This window comes from Panthera tigris, chromosome D2, assembly GCF_018350195.1.
Source record: "Panthera tigris isolate Pti1 chromosome D2, P.tigris_Pti1_mat1.1, whole genome shotgun sequence".
NCBI classification, from domain to species: Eukaryota; Metazoa; Chordata; class Mammalia; order Carnivora; family Felidae; genus Panthera; species Panthera tigris.
The window spans coordinates 6,489,139-6,505,716 of NC_056670.1; the positions used below are offsets into that span (position 1 = coordinate 6,489,139).

Here is a 16,578-nt window from a genome sequence, read left to right on the forward strand (position 1 = left end):
AAATTTTAAAAGCCTTTTTATTTCCTTCACCATTATTGTTTTACAATACAAATATCACCTTGTGAATACACAGGAAAAAAAAAAACCCTACGGAAGATAATTCTGCTGCACGTAAAATACAGAATGGATATATATACTTCTTCATTCTTAAAAAACTATTTTGTTCTCCACATTGGCAAGTATGGAATAGAATACTTCCCCAAACATACTTCTGTTAGGAGTAAAACTTAGAGATACATGCAGTTTCTGCACAAATATATTGTAAAGAAATAGATCTCTGTTTTGTTGTTCACCAACAAAATTGTCATCAGAGTATGGATAACTAATTTATAGCTTTCAAGTTTTAGTTAACTGATCATTTTCAAAACTCTCTCTTTAAAAACAAAGTATTCATGGCTGTTTTCACTGTATAGTTAAAATCGAACCACCAAATAGATGAGAAAATAATTTAAGTGGTACATGTCATTGCCACCTGCTCACAATATGGGAACAGGGCTCTGATTTTCTAATTAACTCCCCATTCGTTAATTCATAGCAATTTAAAAACCATAAGCAGTCTTCAGATTTAATTTAGCTATAAATGCAAAATTTAGTAGTGTATACATACATTTATATTTTCATGGAATATTTTATTTTAAATAAAAACATTTAAGATTGCCTACTGACCATACAATCAAGACAAGAAAGGCACTAGAAACATAGACAAATTTCTCTCCCAAGAAGCATTTTTTTTTTAATTTTAACTCTCTTCTCTCTGACATGTAAAAATCTTGAAATTTGGTTTTCATAACATCATTTTGAAAAATAAAGTTAGGAAATACTTAGAAAATCACTTTATAACAGAATCTTTTTTTTTTTTTTGCACTTTTTGACACACTCTCTCTGCTTTTTACAAAACCCAAAGTTACCACACCTTTCTGTGTCTGTCATTTTTTATTTGAATAGCGGTGCAACAGGTAGAAAGATTTCAGAATCGAACCCCATTCAGGTACTTAGAAACCTTCATAGAGACATTTGCTAGAAAATGGCTTACAGCCCAATCTTTGGGGCAAGAGATATGAAAAGTATGTTTTCCCAAGAAAATAATACGCTTTATTTTCCAGATGTGACTGGAAAGACCAGAACTGATGATAGAAAAGCTTACATTTATGCTGTTGCATCGTATACAAAGGAACGTGGTGATGCAGCTTATGCGGAACCCCGGACTCACGAACAGGAAATGTGTGCAGTGCATGATAGGTTACGTTTTCTTTATTGTTGTCCCACGCAGGTCCTTTGGAGAGAAAAAAAGATCACAGTGCTGACCAGGTAACTCAATAGGTTAAGTCAAGGAAACGGCTGAAAGATAACGGGATCGTCTGTTCATGGCGTCTGCTCTCACTGGAGTTCTCAGCACTTGGAAAGGGTCCTCGTCCCCCACTTGGTGCGGCCGTTATGTGTCGTTCACCAAGCGGCTGTATTTCACCTGCCTCCCGAGGTGGACCACCGGCCAGGGGAAGGGCCAGTGGTAAGATCGAGGTACGATTCCTTGGACATTCTTTTCAAAGTACTGAAATGGCCTATACCACCACACCCTAGCCAGGAGGTTCATCTGGGAAGCTTCTTTGAGCACCTATGACGACAAAGACAGGAAACCAGGTCAGGGAGAGCAATTCATGGGCCCCCAAACGAACATATGTACTTTTCTAACGATCTTCCACTTTAAGTGGATGTATTTTCCTAATTACAATTCACAAAGGACCCCGGAACGGCCCTGTGTCCACCCACGTACCCCAGTTTCACACGCACGCCCCCACTCTGCACTCGTGTGCTAACCAGGCCACCCCCTAGCAGGAGAGCAAAGAACTCCAACTCCGGGAGCGCACGGAGAACGCGTGGCTTCCTCGATCTCTTGTCCGTAAGTGCGCGTGCCCCTGTTAGTGTCTCTGTTACTCTTCTGCGATGGAAGTTAAGTGTTCGGCTGCTCAGTTAAGTGTCCTGGCTTCTCCAGGCCAGGAGAAGAGGGGAGGGGTGCCAATCAAACAGCAGGGGGGCCCAGTTTGGAAGGCATTTGTCAGGGACGGGGGACGGTGATACCTGTTCTAGAAGGATGCGATCTCTGCGTCACTCTACTAACACGTTTCTTGCTCATTTTTTGTTGCGAAGTGGGTCAGCATCACGAAAGACCACGCAATCCCAGTTGCCTAGCCCCCCTGGAGAGAGGCCTAAGACATCCGTGGGTTCTCTGCACGTCCCCCCGCCCCCAAGCCAGCACCGCCAGGCCAGGCATTGAGGGAAGCTGTAATCAGACAAGGGGAAAACTCACTTGCTGATTGGCCATAGTGTGGTACCACCAGAAGAGTCTTGTGGTGATGTAATACGCCACCACCACGTCCACAGTGTAGTGGTCATGCGCTAAGAGAATACAGAAGATCCCAACCACGCTGAGGAGCCAGCAAATCCAGTGGTACCACCACAGTCGTCGAGGGGAGTCTGAAAAGAGGAGCGATTCACAGCGGTTACTCTGATCTTTCCGTCTGAAAACAGATCGTTTGGGCTGCAAATTTAAGGGTCTTAGCTTATGTGTAGTCAAGGTTAGAATGGAAGCAGCTTGGGGCGTCTGGGGGGCTCCGTCGGTGAAGCGTCCGACTTCGGCTCAGGTCACGATCTCGCGGTCTGTGAGTTCGAGCCCCGCGTCGGGCTCTGTGCTGACGGCTCGGAGCCTGGAGCCTGTTTCAGATTCTGTGTCTCCCTCGCTCTCTGCCCCTCCCCCGCTTGCGCACTATCTCTGTCTCTCAAAAACAAATAAGTGTTAAAAAAAAAAAAAAGAATGGAAGCAGCTTATCTTATGACGTGACTTTATTAGCAATTGTAATTTATACTTGGCTACTGCTTGATTCACATATAAAGACAGTTGAGAAGGACAACTGAGAGGATAATGTGTCATGTTCCATTAAAAAAAAAAAAAAAAAGCCTGTCCACTGACGTCTCATTCAACTTACTTATAAATAATTTGGGGTTAATGCTCCAAACAAAAATCAATACTTTTTGGTCTATAGATCCTTACACATGGACTAGGCAATTAGAATTGATCCAACTGTCTTACTTGCTTCCCAAGCTTTGTGACTAAACACTGACCTGAAACTCTTTAAGAGTCTCAGATTCTGGGTTGATGCGGGGTGGGAGGGAGGGGAGGGTGGGTGATGGGTATTGAGGAGGGCACCTTTTGGGATGAGCACTGGGTGTTGTATGGAAACCAATTTGACAGTAAATTTCATAAATTAAAAAAAAAAAAAAAAAAGAGTCTCAGATTCCATTTCTCAAACAGAAATAAGAAAGAATCCAAATGCCTGGGGATTTTGGTGCAAGTGCATTCAAAGGCAGGGTAGTGTCAGGTCAATACCTGTCCGTACCTTGATTTGGAAGCTCCCACCTGAGGGGAGCACCATAGTCTCTATTTGTCCAGGCCTTCCCACTTTGCATTCTCAAAGAATGGGCTGAAGAGGGTCTGAAGTTTTACGCAAAAATGTCACTTGAATGTGATCTGTCCTCCCTACCCAGGGGGAGAAAGGTTAGACTTTCACTGGCTTCTCACAGCATACAAGTACTACTCATTTGGGGGTGCCTGGGTGGCTCAGTCGGTTGAGCGTCTGACTTCAGCTCAGGTCATGATCTCACGGTTCGTGAGTTCGAGCCCTGCATCACGCTCTGTGCTGACAGCTCAGAGCCTGGAGCCTGCTTCGGATTCTGTGTCTCCCTCTCTCTCTGCCCCTCCTCCACTCACACTCTGTCTCTCTCTGCCTCTCAAAAATAAAGACAACTAAAAAAAATTAAAAAAAAAAAAAGAACTAGTCATTCGTTTAACCAGTATTTATTGAACATCTACTATGTGCCTGGGACAGGAAATGCTCTGGGTATAGAGATCAACGAACAAAACAGGCAAAGAGCCTACCTTTGTTGGGGGAGATCCCTTCCTGGGACAGAGGAGACACAGTAAAAATAATTATAATAAAGAAGGAGATTTTACACTGTGTTAGAAGGTGTTAAACGCTGTGAAAAAATAGAGTTGAACAGGAGAAGCAGGATCAGAAACCGAGAAGGGGAAGGGAGGTTTGCGACTTTAAATGGAGTGGTCAGGGCAGGGGTGGGGGGCACCGTACCCCACCCTCAGGAAAATCTGCATTGATACACCCTACAGCTACCATTCATTATTCATGTCATGTCAGTCCCGACATGACATCCGTTTTAATTTCTACAACCTGTCCCTCGGCCATAGAGCGGCTACCAGCATCTCACTCTAAAGACGAGGAAGCTAAGACTCAGAGAGGTTAAGGTCTTTCCCCGTCACGGAGGTGGGGACGGCACCAGGACTCAAAGTCAGAGGTTGTGAGCCGCGTCCTCCAAGTTTCCCGACATGGCCGTGCTTCTTTTGAGGATAAGACTTCACTGCCTTTACAGTACAACCAGCAGGGAGCACTCCCCAGGCTGTGACAACCCCCTCCATTCCCCGCCCCCCCCCCCCCCCCCGGCAAAAGGGCCAAACCAACAGAAAGTGTTAGAATTCACTCAGAAGGTGCCCCACGCGCACCCCCCAGGCCCCTCCGGACCGCAGGAGAAAGAGAGCCTCATGTCTCACAAACATAATCCGAGAGAAAAAAGGGGGCAAAAGACCATCTATAACGTCATACCATATGTTAATTTTAGAAACCACAAAGCCATCATCGGCAAGACTCAAGACATGCATGGAAATGACACAGGAACATGGGAAGCGAGGCATGAACAGCCTTAATCATATGTTAGGCCTTTATGCGCTTCACGAAGGGTTATCTGAAACCGATATGGTGAATGCCAGCATCTGTTAAATCTGAGCAGGGGACGGGGGTTTATTTAAGTATTTTTTGTGTGTTTCGCAATAAAATATTTTAAGTACATTTAAAAATATATTTTAGGTAGTTGTTTGTAACTTTCTGTGTTTTGAGAGGCAGTGAGCGAGCAGGGGAGGGGCAGAGAGAGCGGGAGAGGGAGAATCCCCAGCACTGTCAGCGCAGAGCCTGATGCTGGGCTCGAACCGACGAACCCGGAGGTCATGACCTGAGCCGAAATCAGGAGACGGATGCTTCACCGACTGAGCCCCCCAGGCGGCCCTTATTAGTACATTTTAAAGGAGACTCCCATTTGGCGCCTGCATCACTTAGTGTCCCTGAGCCCCCGGCTTCTATGAGGGCAGAGACCTCGCTGACCCCCACGCGCAGCGTAGGGCGGTGACACGCGGTCTACATCACGTGCCACCAGGCCTGGGCTCACGAGCTTTCCTCCCGGCTCCTTCCAGCAGCTGTAGCGCAGCCCGAAGGCTCTGCCGACACCAGAGGAGACCAGGCGCCCCCCGCCCCCCCCCCCCCCAGGGGCAAGAGCGGTGACCCCGCCCCCCGACCCCGCCCCCCGCGCCGGGGGCCCGCGGTGTCAGGTGCGGTGGGGACGCTGCCGGAGGGCTGTCCTCGACTTACACTCTTTGATAAATAAGTAAGTGAGCGTGAGCATGACCGTGTGGCCGCTGTACAGGTAGTCCCCGCACATGTTGTGAGAGCCGGTGATGGACAGGCCGCCACCGGCAATGAGCTTCATTATCCTCCGCACTTGTGCTTCCCAGTCTCCGAACAGCTGTGGGAGAGGAGAGACGAGAGGGTTACCAGTCCACCCCGGGGTGCTGCGGCGCCCTCCTCCGGTCAGGGCCAGGCCCTGCGATACCCTGACTTCTGCCGAGAAACGCACACCTGGCCCTGGACGTGGCTCTTGGCACCACCTCTGCCATTTCCCGAGACAAAAGGCATCTGTGGCTAGTCACAACCAGCCGCTGTCACCCGCACCTGAGAGCTCGTTAGGGCGGTCGGGGCTGGATGCCCGGAGAGCCAACCCCGTGATCAGAGGGCTGGACCACCAGGGAGGGGCGAGGGCTGGAGGTGGATGGCCAGTGACTCATCAGTCCTGCTTACAGGGGCGCCTGGTCGGCTCCATCGGTTAAGCGGGTAAGCGTCCGACTTCTGCTCAGGTCCTGATCTCACAGCTCGTGAGTTCGAGCCCTGTGTCGGGCTCTGTGCGGACAGCTCGGAGCCTGGAGCCTGCTTCCGATTCTGTGTCTCCCTCTCTCTCTGCCCCTCCCCTGCTCATGCTCTGCCTCTGTCTCTCTCTCTCTCTCAAGAATAAATAAAAACATTAAAAAAAAATCCTGCTTACATAACGATGCCTCCACAGAAATCCACAAGGATGGAGGTTCAGAAAGCGGCCAGGCTGATGAGAAAGTAGAGATGTGGGGAGCGTGGGAGCCCCACGCCCCTCCCCAGAGACCTCGCCCAGGGCATTCCTTCCGTCTGGCTGCCCTAAGTTACATCCTCTTATAATACACCGGGTCTCTGGTAAGTTACATGTTTTCCTTACTTCTGGGAGCAACCTTTGGCAAACTAACCAAATCTGCGGGGGTCACGGGAACCCCCAATTTACAGCTCAGTGGTCGGACGCACAGGTGACAGTCCGCACTCATCACTGGAGTCTGAAGGGGGAGGGGTCAGTCGGTGTGACACAGAGGTCCCTCCAGGGAGGGAGCAACAGAACTAACGCCCCCCACGCGTGCTCACAGAAGCGCCTGGTGTGGCTGCTGAGGAGAGGAGGCGCACGGGAATGTTCCTGCTTTTTGAGCTTCCGTCAAGACACGTAAACCCCCCACGAAGGCTGCCGTGCACGTTCACTAGAGAGGAAGCGTGTGGCCACAGCCGGTCCTTGCGTGCGTGCGCTTTCTGGAGCACGTTTCAGCAGACGCTTGGCCCGTTTTTAAAATTACACTGACAGAGAAAGAGTAACTGATCGCGGTTTACGACGGGAGCCACTTGGGGGAAAATATCTGGGACAAGTCCCCGTGCTCAGCTTACAGGACAGCGGCTCTACGGACCCAGCTGATGCTGGAGGCTGAGGAGGTCAAACGGGACTTTCGGCGACCAAAGCGACACAAGGGACTGATTGGATGTACCTTCAATCTACCGAAATCACGTGAGTGGAACCGTGTGCTCTTCCTTTTCAGCAAGAGTGAAACAATCTCACGGATAAACCTCCGTCTCTGATGCAAGTCTGGGCTGCACGCCAGAGCCATCAGAGGCTTAAACAACACACTCCCTGCCATTTTTCTTTGCTATGTCAAACGGTCTGTATCTTAGGTTGCCAGCACACTAGTCACTTTTAACCAGAATTAAATTAATCACCCTGACCCTTTTCAACATTTCACTGATAACATGCCAGGCTTTGGGAGACACGTGGTCTGCTACAATTTCCCTTTAAGAAAACGTATCAACATTTCTACTCAAGGATGGCAGGTTGGACACATGGCACAGAGGAGACAGATTTCCAAATTCAAAGGGTCACCACAAGAAAACAGACCTCTACAGCAAGACTCGGCACCACGAGATTTCAGGTATGCAGTGGGGGTTAGCAAGAGACCCTAATGCCTCCAGAAATCAAAGACAAGCTTCATACTTGGGGTGCCTGGGTGGCTCAGTCGGTTAAGCGCCAACTTTGGCTCAGGTCATGATCTCACGGTTTGTGAGTTCGAGCCCCGCATCGGGCTCTGTGCTGACAGCTCGGAGCCTGGAGCCTGCTTCGGATTCTGTGTCTCCCTCTCTCTCTGCCCCTCCCCTCCACTTGCACTCTGTCTCTCTCTGTCTCAAAAATAAGTAAATATTAAAATTAAAGTCATGATGTATTTATAAAAAAAACCACACAAACAAGCTTCATACAAAGGATCAAAGAGTCAGCTTTTTCAAAAACAATCCTGGAAGACAGAAGGCTTTGGAAAAATGCCTCCAAGTTCCGTGGGAAAATGATTTTCAACTTAGCAACCTATGCCCAGCCATACTCTTTTTTTTTTTTAATTTTTTTTTTAAGTTTATTTATTTTTGAGACAGAGAGAGACAGAGCATGAACGGGGGAGGGTCAGAGAGAGAGGGAGACACAGAATCGGAAGCAGGCTCCAGGCTCTGAGCCATGAGCCCAGAGCCCAACGCGGGGCTTGAACTCACGGACCGCGAGATTGTGACCTGAGCTGAAGTCAGACGCTTAACCGACTGAGCCACCCAGGCGCCCCTGCCCAGCCATACTCTTAAGCGACCCTGCAGTACAGAATCGACTAAAGCTGTTTTCACAAGATTTCACAGTATTTACCACCTACATACTCTTCAGGGAACTAGAGAGCATACGCTTTGTAAAGCAGAAAGAGCAGAAAAAAAGAAGAGACAGGATTTGCTAGGTCGTCAGTGAAGGCAGAGCCGAGGGGCTGTGAGCCTGCACAGTGAACCATGGCGGGGGGTGGGTACGGGTGCGAGGGTCATCCGCGGGAAGGTGAAACCACATGGGGGTGAGTGTGCACACAGAACACTAAGAAAGCAAAAGGCAAGGCAATCACTAACTCTCTAAGAAACAAAATGTTGTGCACAAGAGTCATTATAGGAAACGACTTCAGCTGGCTACGAAGCATTTAGAAACTAATAGTGTGAACACGAAATGTGGAGTTAAGTCAGAACAGAAATCCAGACCCGGACAGGGAAGAGGGGACAGGAAGCAGGACCGCCCACCGGGGGGGTGGGAGCTGGGGCACCGTGGACCCTCCCTCCAGCCTTCCCGTAGGAGGTCAATAATAAGACTTCCATCAGAAAAACAGAGAAACGGAACTGCCGTGTCCCTTATAGACCGCAGGGTAACACACACACACACACACACACACACACACACACACACACACACACACACCTGTGAAAAGTAAAAAGCTATGAAGATAAGCACCACCAGCTTCAGTTAAAATTGTTGAAAGCAGTTAGGAACGTGGGCTGGAGTTGGTCAGGGCTCAGGGGGACGGATGGCTACGGTGTGTCGTGAAAGTTGTACAGAACCATTTTGTTTAAAAACATTTTTAAAATGTTTACTTATTTTTGGAAAAAGAGAGAGAGTATGAGGGCGGGGCAGAGAGAAAGAGGGAGACTCAGAATCCAAAGCAGGCTCCAGGCTCTGAGCTGTCAGCATAGAGCCCGACGTGGGGCTCAAACTCATGAACTGTGAGATCATGACCTGAGCTGAAGTCGGATGCTTAACTGAGCTACCCAGGTGCCCGTTTTTTGTTTTTTTTTTTTTTAATTGCACATATGTAATAAACACGATAGAAATTTTTCAAAAGATTTAAATGGAAAGTTGGGTCCAGTTCTGTCATAACAATGCATAATATAAAGAGGAAAATTATGGCAACAAAAGCCTGGGTAGCTTTTCATTTTATTCCATTTCAGATTGTCTTTCCAAAAACTGTTTTTTACACTAGAAATCCTATTCTCAGGCACCACCACCCCGTAATTTGCCCTCCCATTTTAGCACGAAAATATTTGTGGGGAACCTGTACGCGTGGGGAGGAGGGAGACATTACCAGGTAAACACAGCATCGAGAAAAAAATAGCTGAAAATTAATGCTGCATTTCTTCCAAGTGCCCTTAAAACACCTAAGCTTTCTTTTAAAAAATCTCTTTCCATGGCTGTCAAACCTCTGGGAGGGGCAGTCTCTTCAAGCTTAGTGGGAAACAGGAAAAGAAGGTGGATGGCTATGGCCACATAAAAATTTTAATTATGTTTAAAAAAAAAAAAAGCAAACAAAGTAAAAGACATGTTGCATAACAACCGGAACAGAAACCAGCTAACATCTTTTTCATGGAAACTGACCATATGAACCAAGTAAATAAGACCAACGTGGGAGACAAAATGTATCAGAGGACAAAGGATTCGACCAGCGGGAGGCATGGAGACTGCCAAACAAACAGATACAAACTTTGCTCGCGCATCAAGTTAGCAAGGCTGAGGGAAGTGGAAGCAGGGCTGGGGCTGGCGGGGCACGCCCAGCGGCTGGGTGAGGGGGGATGAGCCGAATGCACCTGCCAGCCGGGAGGGGTGGCGGGCAGACTGGGCTCTGCCACTTAGCTGTGTGATCCGAGGCAGCCGGACCAGTCTAACCCTCCACTTCCTCACCTACCACTTGGGGAGCATCATTGTTATGACAATCTACAAAATTCTCCTGCAAAAATCATCGTCGATATTGACCGGCAATCCAAACCGCATCGCCCGTGACTCGTTTACATGGAGTCTCAGAGCCTACTGCAAAGAAATGATCCCAGATGGGAATGAACCTTTAGGTAGAACTCTCCCACTATGATATTACGTATAAAAGGAACAGAGTGGAAACAATCTAACCAGGAATTGTTATTAAATAACTGCTTGCTTGCTACTCGAAGCCCAGGCCGGCAAGTACTGGCAACATCGGGAGTCCCTATAAAACGATTCTCAAACCTACTGAACCACCATCTGAGGTGACTGGTTAGACTCACACCACAGTGATTCAAATGCGTTGACTTGGGCTACGACTGCGTAATAAATTATGAACGAAATCAGTTTATAATGCCTGTGTAGTAAGTTTGTATCATAAACATCGTCTCTTATCGAGGAAAAAACAAAACATTTGGCATAATCAACTGTATTTTTTTAAAAACAAGCACAGAGAACACGTAGAATGTACAAACTACACGTCAGTAGTGTTTCAATGGCAGCTGGCAGGATTTCTCCCAGTCTCTGTCCCAAAGGGACTTCTAGAAGTCCCCGCTCCTTGGGCTAGAAAGAGAGGAATTCTCTTGGAAGTCTCCAGTTGTGGGATCTCGGCGGCCTTCGAGTGCAGGCAGGACATACGGGAAGAGACTAAAGAAGAGGAAAAAACGGGAACTCTGGTCTTCCCTCTCATGCTTCCTTTAGTTTCATTCCCCAATCTGCCTGCCCCCCTCCTGCAGCATCCTCAAAAAGCTGCTGCGAACATTCTGCGGGGTGTTTCTTACTTGCAGTCGGTGGGAAAGAGCATGGACTGCGCTCACCCCACTGTCGCTGGAAAAGTACCCCGCCCCCCACAACAGGAGGCTGTTGAATGTTCATTTCTGAAAGCAGAGATATTTTGGGGGACGTTCACACAAATCACTGTCTCAGTAGACGCTACACAGCTGTAGTAATTCGCTCTGTGAATTATCGTCTCTTAGGGACACAGAAAAGTCAGTTTTCAGTGAAAATACAGCAATTTTCTTCAGCATCTGATGAATGGCTAAGAAGTAAACTGGCCCAAATCGCTTAAGCAATAACAAGGCACAGGAAGAAACCGCGAGCAGGAGGCGGCGGGAGAGGCTTCCTAATGACACAGACTAATCTAGTACAGTCAGAAACCAGTGAGGCCCTGGCTATTAGAAAGCAGGCTTCCCCGACTTTTCAGGGCTGAGTACCAGAGCGCTTGGATGAGAATTTGTTCCCCATCACCCGGTTTGCACACGGTCTAGCCCACTTGCCTCTTCCCTTTGCTGCATCTGAAGAGCAGGGACACTCACCCCCTACTGGCCCGAGAGGGCACACCCCCCGGAACCGAGCTCACCAAATAACGCTGCGTCATCCAACGGCTCCGCTCTAACCCTGACGAACGGCCGCAAGGCGACGGGAGTGGAAATGCTACTGAGTATAATCCGTGCCCCTCACCGAGGCTTCGCCCTGCAGAAGCCCTGGAAAATCGGCACGGCTGGTCCCATCCGCCGGCTGCTCAGTGTTGGAGCTGGGGAGGGGACCCAAGTCCTGGGACCCCATCTGCCACTGTCCGAGGCACTGCAGGCCCCCTGCACACCACCGGTACCCCCCAGCTTTGCATAAACCAGGACCTGGGTACACGCGGAGTAATTTTCCTCCAGCAGCCTCCTCCTGTCCAGATGTTCAGAGGTCACGTCCTGTGATCATGCCCCACTGCGAAGCCATGCAGCCAGGTAGCTCTCAAATTACTCATTCATTCATTCAATCAGTCCATCATTCAATCAGTCCATCATTCAATGAATCTACCTACTGCCATCAGGGCAAATAACTTTTTGTCCCATTCCTGAAGAGCAATCTCCCCGCCAAACAGAAAAGTCACTCTCCTCTACAACAAGCCGAGAAGGCCGCTCTGAGCCCCCAGACCACAGGCACACCCGCTAGGGAAGCAGGCATCGGGGCACGGAAGGGCTGGCGGCATGCCTATCACGCCCGAGCACCTGCAGCTGAGAAACACACGCTCCACACTGCGGCTTCCCTCAGCTTCTCCCCCTGATGACGGAGCCCGAAACGGCAAGACTCCGCCGCTCCCTGCGTGTCACCCGGCGGGGCAGCCCTCCCAACCAATGACGCGTCCGTAAGAACGAGCAGGAGTTACGAGAACGTCCTTCGCGGGAGAGGTGCTGTGCCTGCGGGTTGGGTGAACGGTTCTTGTGATTCCGTACTCCCGCCCCGCACGATTTCTCACACCGTCTTACTACTACTTGAGCGGGCAGGAGAAAGGGAGTGGTAACAGGGGGATTTTGTGTACGAAAACATTAGCTTTCGTGGGGATGGAGAGTCCAACTTTTCCACTGAGTTTCCCCATTAATGATCCGGCCGTATCCGCACCAGCCGGTGGGGTGGTTGGTGCAGAGGCCGTGACGCCCATTTCACAGATGAGCAAATCAGCAGAGAGGCTGTTTCTCTGTTTCACCCAGTGAGTCGTCTGGGCTCAGATCCCACCTCTCCCCTCCCTAAGCGAGCTTGCCTCTGGGGCCCTACAGACGGCCTGCTGTTGTCCCCAACGCCTCCCCAGATGACAAAGGCTCCAGAGCATCTCCAGGTTGTGGTGGCGGTTCTCACGAAATCCAGCCCACTTTACGCACGTCATTTCCAGGCAGGTGCACAGGAGTACTCGCTGAAGAGCCACTTTCCATAAGTGGGTTGTTTTTTTTTTTTCCATTTAAATCAAACTTCCCCGTTTCTATAAAAGCTGTTCTCATGGAAATCGTTCACAAGCCAAGGGCACGTTTTCCGCCTTCTCTAACAAGGTGTTTCCCACCTGTCCTTGACTTTCCTCACCCTGGGCTGGGCAGTGGCAGAGGGGTGCTCCCAATGTCTCTGAGTCTGCCTGCACAGGAGCACAAGCCCCAGGTCGGGGTCCGGCGTCCGGGGGGCTCTGGACAGACACTCTGCCCAACGCGGCCTCAGCGGTCTCTCGTCTGGAAGACGGCAAGGATGATACTTCCTCGCCCACGGCACCCCCAGCCAAGGTGAGGGGAGGTCTGCTACAAGTGCCTGCTCCGTTATAAAGTGCGTCCAAACTTCGGGCAGCATGGCAATGACCATGTCCTTCGGGGAGAATCCCACCCCGGCACCCAGCAATCCAGATCGGGGTGGCCGTCCACGCGGCCCTCACCGACTCTCGTCCGTGGTCACAAGGCACTTTTCTGAACCCTTCTCCTCCACGTGGTAACTGCTTCATTCCTGGGAAGACTTCGTTCCACCCACAAATATCGCGTCCACCTCCACTGATGTGGCGAGATTTCACTGCGCGTCCTCTTAGAACACATTCGTGCAACTTCTAAAAAGACGTTTCCCTCCCTTAAGGTCTGAAGGATCTGGCTCTCTGCACCTCTCCATTGTCAAGTGTATCCATCCATTCTAATACTATGCGGGTTGTTTTCTTTTATTTTTTTATTTTGTGGGGGCACGGTCTCTCTAATTATCATCAATAAAACACGAAATGCCTAACCAGCCTCCCTTCCTCCCCCTAAAAATTTCTGTATTTTTTTTTATGACCTCTAGTAAAGGAGACTTACCAAAGCTTCACAAAATCTTTAAAAAAGGTTGGCTCCAGATTTCCCATTTTCTTATTTGTTACATTAAATAAATCCAGTATTTCAGCAAGGCACTAATCCCTTTAACAAAAGTACACTTGCTTTTAGTGTTGAGCGATCCTTTAGCCTCACTTGTTCATGAAGCAAAAATTTATAAGCAAATTCCCTCAGATGTTTATTAGGAAGATCCCTAAATCTAAAGGACAGTACAGGTCTTCCTCGACTGTACTGCCTCCTAATAAACCCACAGTGAGTTGAAAAATGTAAGTGGAAAATGCGTTCGCTGTTATCACTGTAAAATCAGAAAATCCTAAGTTGAGCCGCTATCCTTGGGAATCGTGTGTCTGATAAACACCCACAGACTCTGTGCTTAGCCTCCTCCATCATCGATGTGCTGCCACCCTTGCTCCATTCTCCCTCTTTTTCCTGGACCAGTTGAGGACAAACTGAATATGCTAGGACATGTTCCTCCACTGTCACACTCCTAACTTTTAACAACGAGGCAGTATGGTCCCAGTTAAGACATCTCTGGAATGCCCTTCACAGCTCTTATGCCCCAGCCAAGGGTCTGATCAGAGAATGCACAGTGAGGACACTTGTCACAGTCTTAATTTCTCCCAGTCTGCTAGTTTCTCGGTCTTTGTTTTTATGACGCTGATATTTCTGAAGAGTCCAGCCTCGTTTCTTTACAGAATGTCCCTCAATTTGGGTTTATCTGATTGTTTATGTTCAAGTCCAGGTGAAGTGTTATTGGCAGGAATATTACAGAAATGGCAGGCCCTTCTCTGCACACCATAGCGACAAGCATCTCTCATCATTTGTCCCGTGACCGGTTTGATCACTTGGCTACAGGAGTGCCTGCCAGATTTCTCCACCAAATACGCACCTCTGCCCCTTTATAATTAATAAGCAGTTTGTGTTCTTTTCTAAATTAGCTAAGTATCATGCCCTCAACCTTTCACCTAACGGCCTTAGCACCAATAATGGCTCCTGCTTGAATTACTACTGTAGTCGTTACAAATGGTGATTTTCTAGTATTTCTTTTACCTTTTTCTCCCTCAATTCTTAAAAGCTGTTTTTGCTCTAATGTATTATAATCAACTACTGTCATTATTTCATTGTGATACTATAATTATCTCAAACACGGCCAGCGGGAACCTCTCCAGCAGGGAGTATGGCTTCTCAATGGGATGCCCTGGCCTGCGGTGGCCGGGCAGCCCTTCCCTCAGGACACAAGTCCATTTGTCCATCTGCCCCTACTCTGACACAGTGGAAAACGCTTCCTGGAGACCCATCTGCCACCACCTGTGGGTCTCCCTGGGGTGCCTACTGAGTTCTCTGAGCCTGGTGACCTGCTTACTCTAGACAGCTGCTGCCACGTGGAAAACCTGTCACCTTCCCAGTGTCCCCCAAACACAGCCCTCCCTCTCCACCTCACCTCTAAATCAGGCCATAGTGGCAACGCGGCCTCATCGCCTCCCTCACGACCCGAGACGTGGCCAGACTCCCTGCCGCGTCACTAAAGACCGACAATAACTGGGAGGCAGCGGGGGGGGGGGGGGGGGTGCAGCTCTGAATCAACTGTAACTCCCTCACACCCCCGGGGGTGCCAAACGACAGGGTGTTCAGGACAGGGGCCCGGCATCCGGCACCTGGGCAAGTCCTCTGTCCCCCCTCCCTCCCAGACAGCTGGAGGGTCCCTCGAAGGGGCACAGGTGACCACCTCTCACTCCTGCTATGCCTTCCCCCGCAGCCTGGCTCCTCAGAAGGGTGACAAGACCCCTCAAGTCTGCCCACTGTGCCTCTCCGGCTTCATCCCTGGCCACTTGCCACTGGGGCCCACACCCAGGGTCACCCCCCTTCCCCAGGCCTCCTCTGTACTTCCCTGTGGCTTAACCCCACCTGGTGAACTCCTCACCCTTTGAGACCTGGCCGGGACGGCCGACACCCAGCAGAGTATGCTACCTTCTGCGGGCACCATAGGCAGGTGACGGCGATCTGCCGGGTGACTCAGGGGAACCTGGGTGCCCATGGAGGCCCCTGTGGTATCGACCTGTGTATCCTCAAATCTCACCCCACATAGGGCAGGTGCTCTAGAAATGCTTGTTCAGGAAACAATCTCCCTGCCTCACAATCTGGGGGCTCTCTGGGGATGTCCCGTAAATAAAACCACGCAGAAAGTCTAACGCTTATAAAATGATGTAAAACTGCACATATCAAGGGTAAACTATAAGGAAATGGGAATAACTGCACAGAAAGCAAGATGAGAAATACGTAAGACGACGATGCATAAAGGACTAATAAACATACGGAAACATTAACAGTAAACAGGGCTCTGAGTGATTGTAAAAACTTTCCTCTTCCTGTATCGTTTTTAGTGTATCTACAATAAATGTGTAGTTTCTTTAAAATGGAAAAAAATCTTTTTAAGAGAGAAAACAATCCAGTGCATTTCTATTTTTTTTTTTTTTTTTTTTGTCCCTGAAAAAGGAAGAGAGCTTTGGCAGCAGACAGAGGAAGAGCCTTGGGATGGGGAAGGGTCTGGAAATTACCTGCGAGAAATAGTTAAAAGTGAGACTGAACACGGAAAGGGGGGTCACGGTGACGACGGTAAGAAACAGGGCAGCAAGCAGAAAATGAGGTGAAATCGCGCACTGACAAATTAAATCCCACACGATTCCACAGCAGGACATGAAGCTACTTTGGTAAGGGACGCAGGCCATGTTCTCACGGCCGACAAGGCCCGCGGGACCTTGTCACAACCTGGGATCGGCGGGCGTGCAGGGCTGCCTGCCACGGGGCAGCCACCTGAGAAAGCACCAGAAGAGGCCACGAGGTCCCCGCAGAGCAGGAGTGGGGCCTCCACGTCTCAACCTCGGGC

General features: G+C 49.4%; 1 protein-coding gene across 2 annotated transcripts in view; it reads right to left on the reverse strand.

The window, feature by feature from the left end:
- SGMS1 (sphingomyelin synthase 1) overlaps nucleotides 1-16,578 on the reverse strand; it is a 282,425-nt gene continuing 265,847 nt past the window's right edge. For both annotated transcript variants that reach the window (XM_042961125.1, XM_042961126.1), the window contains 3 exons: nucleotides 5,484-5,637; nucleotides 2,306-2,472; nucleotides 1-1,612 (listed from right to left, as the gene is read on the reverse strand). In XM_042961125.1, coding sequence (XP_042817059.1) covers nucleotides 1,433-1,612; nucleotides 2,306-2,472; nucleotides 5,484-5,637 — 501 coding nt within the window. In that variant the 3' untranslated portion in view covers nucleotides 1-1,432. The remainder of the gene's footprint in view (nucleotides 1,613-2,305; nucleotides 2,473-5,483; nucleotides 5,638-16,578) is intronic.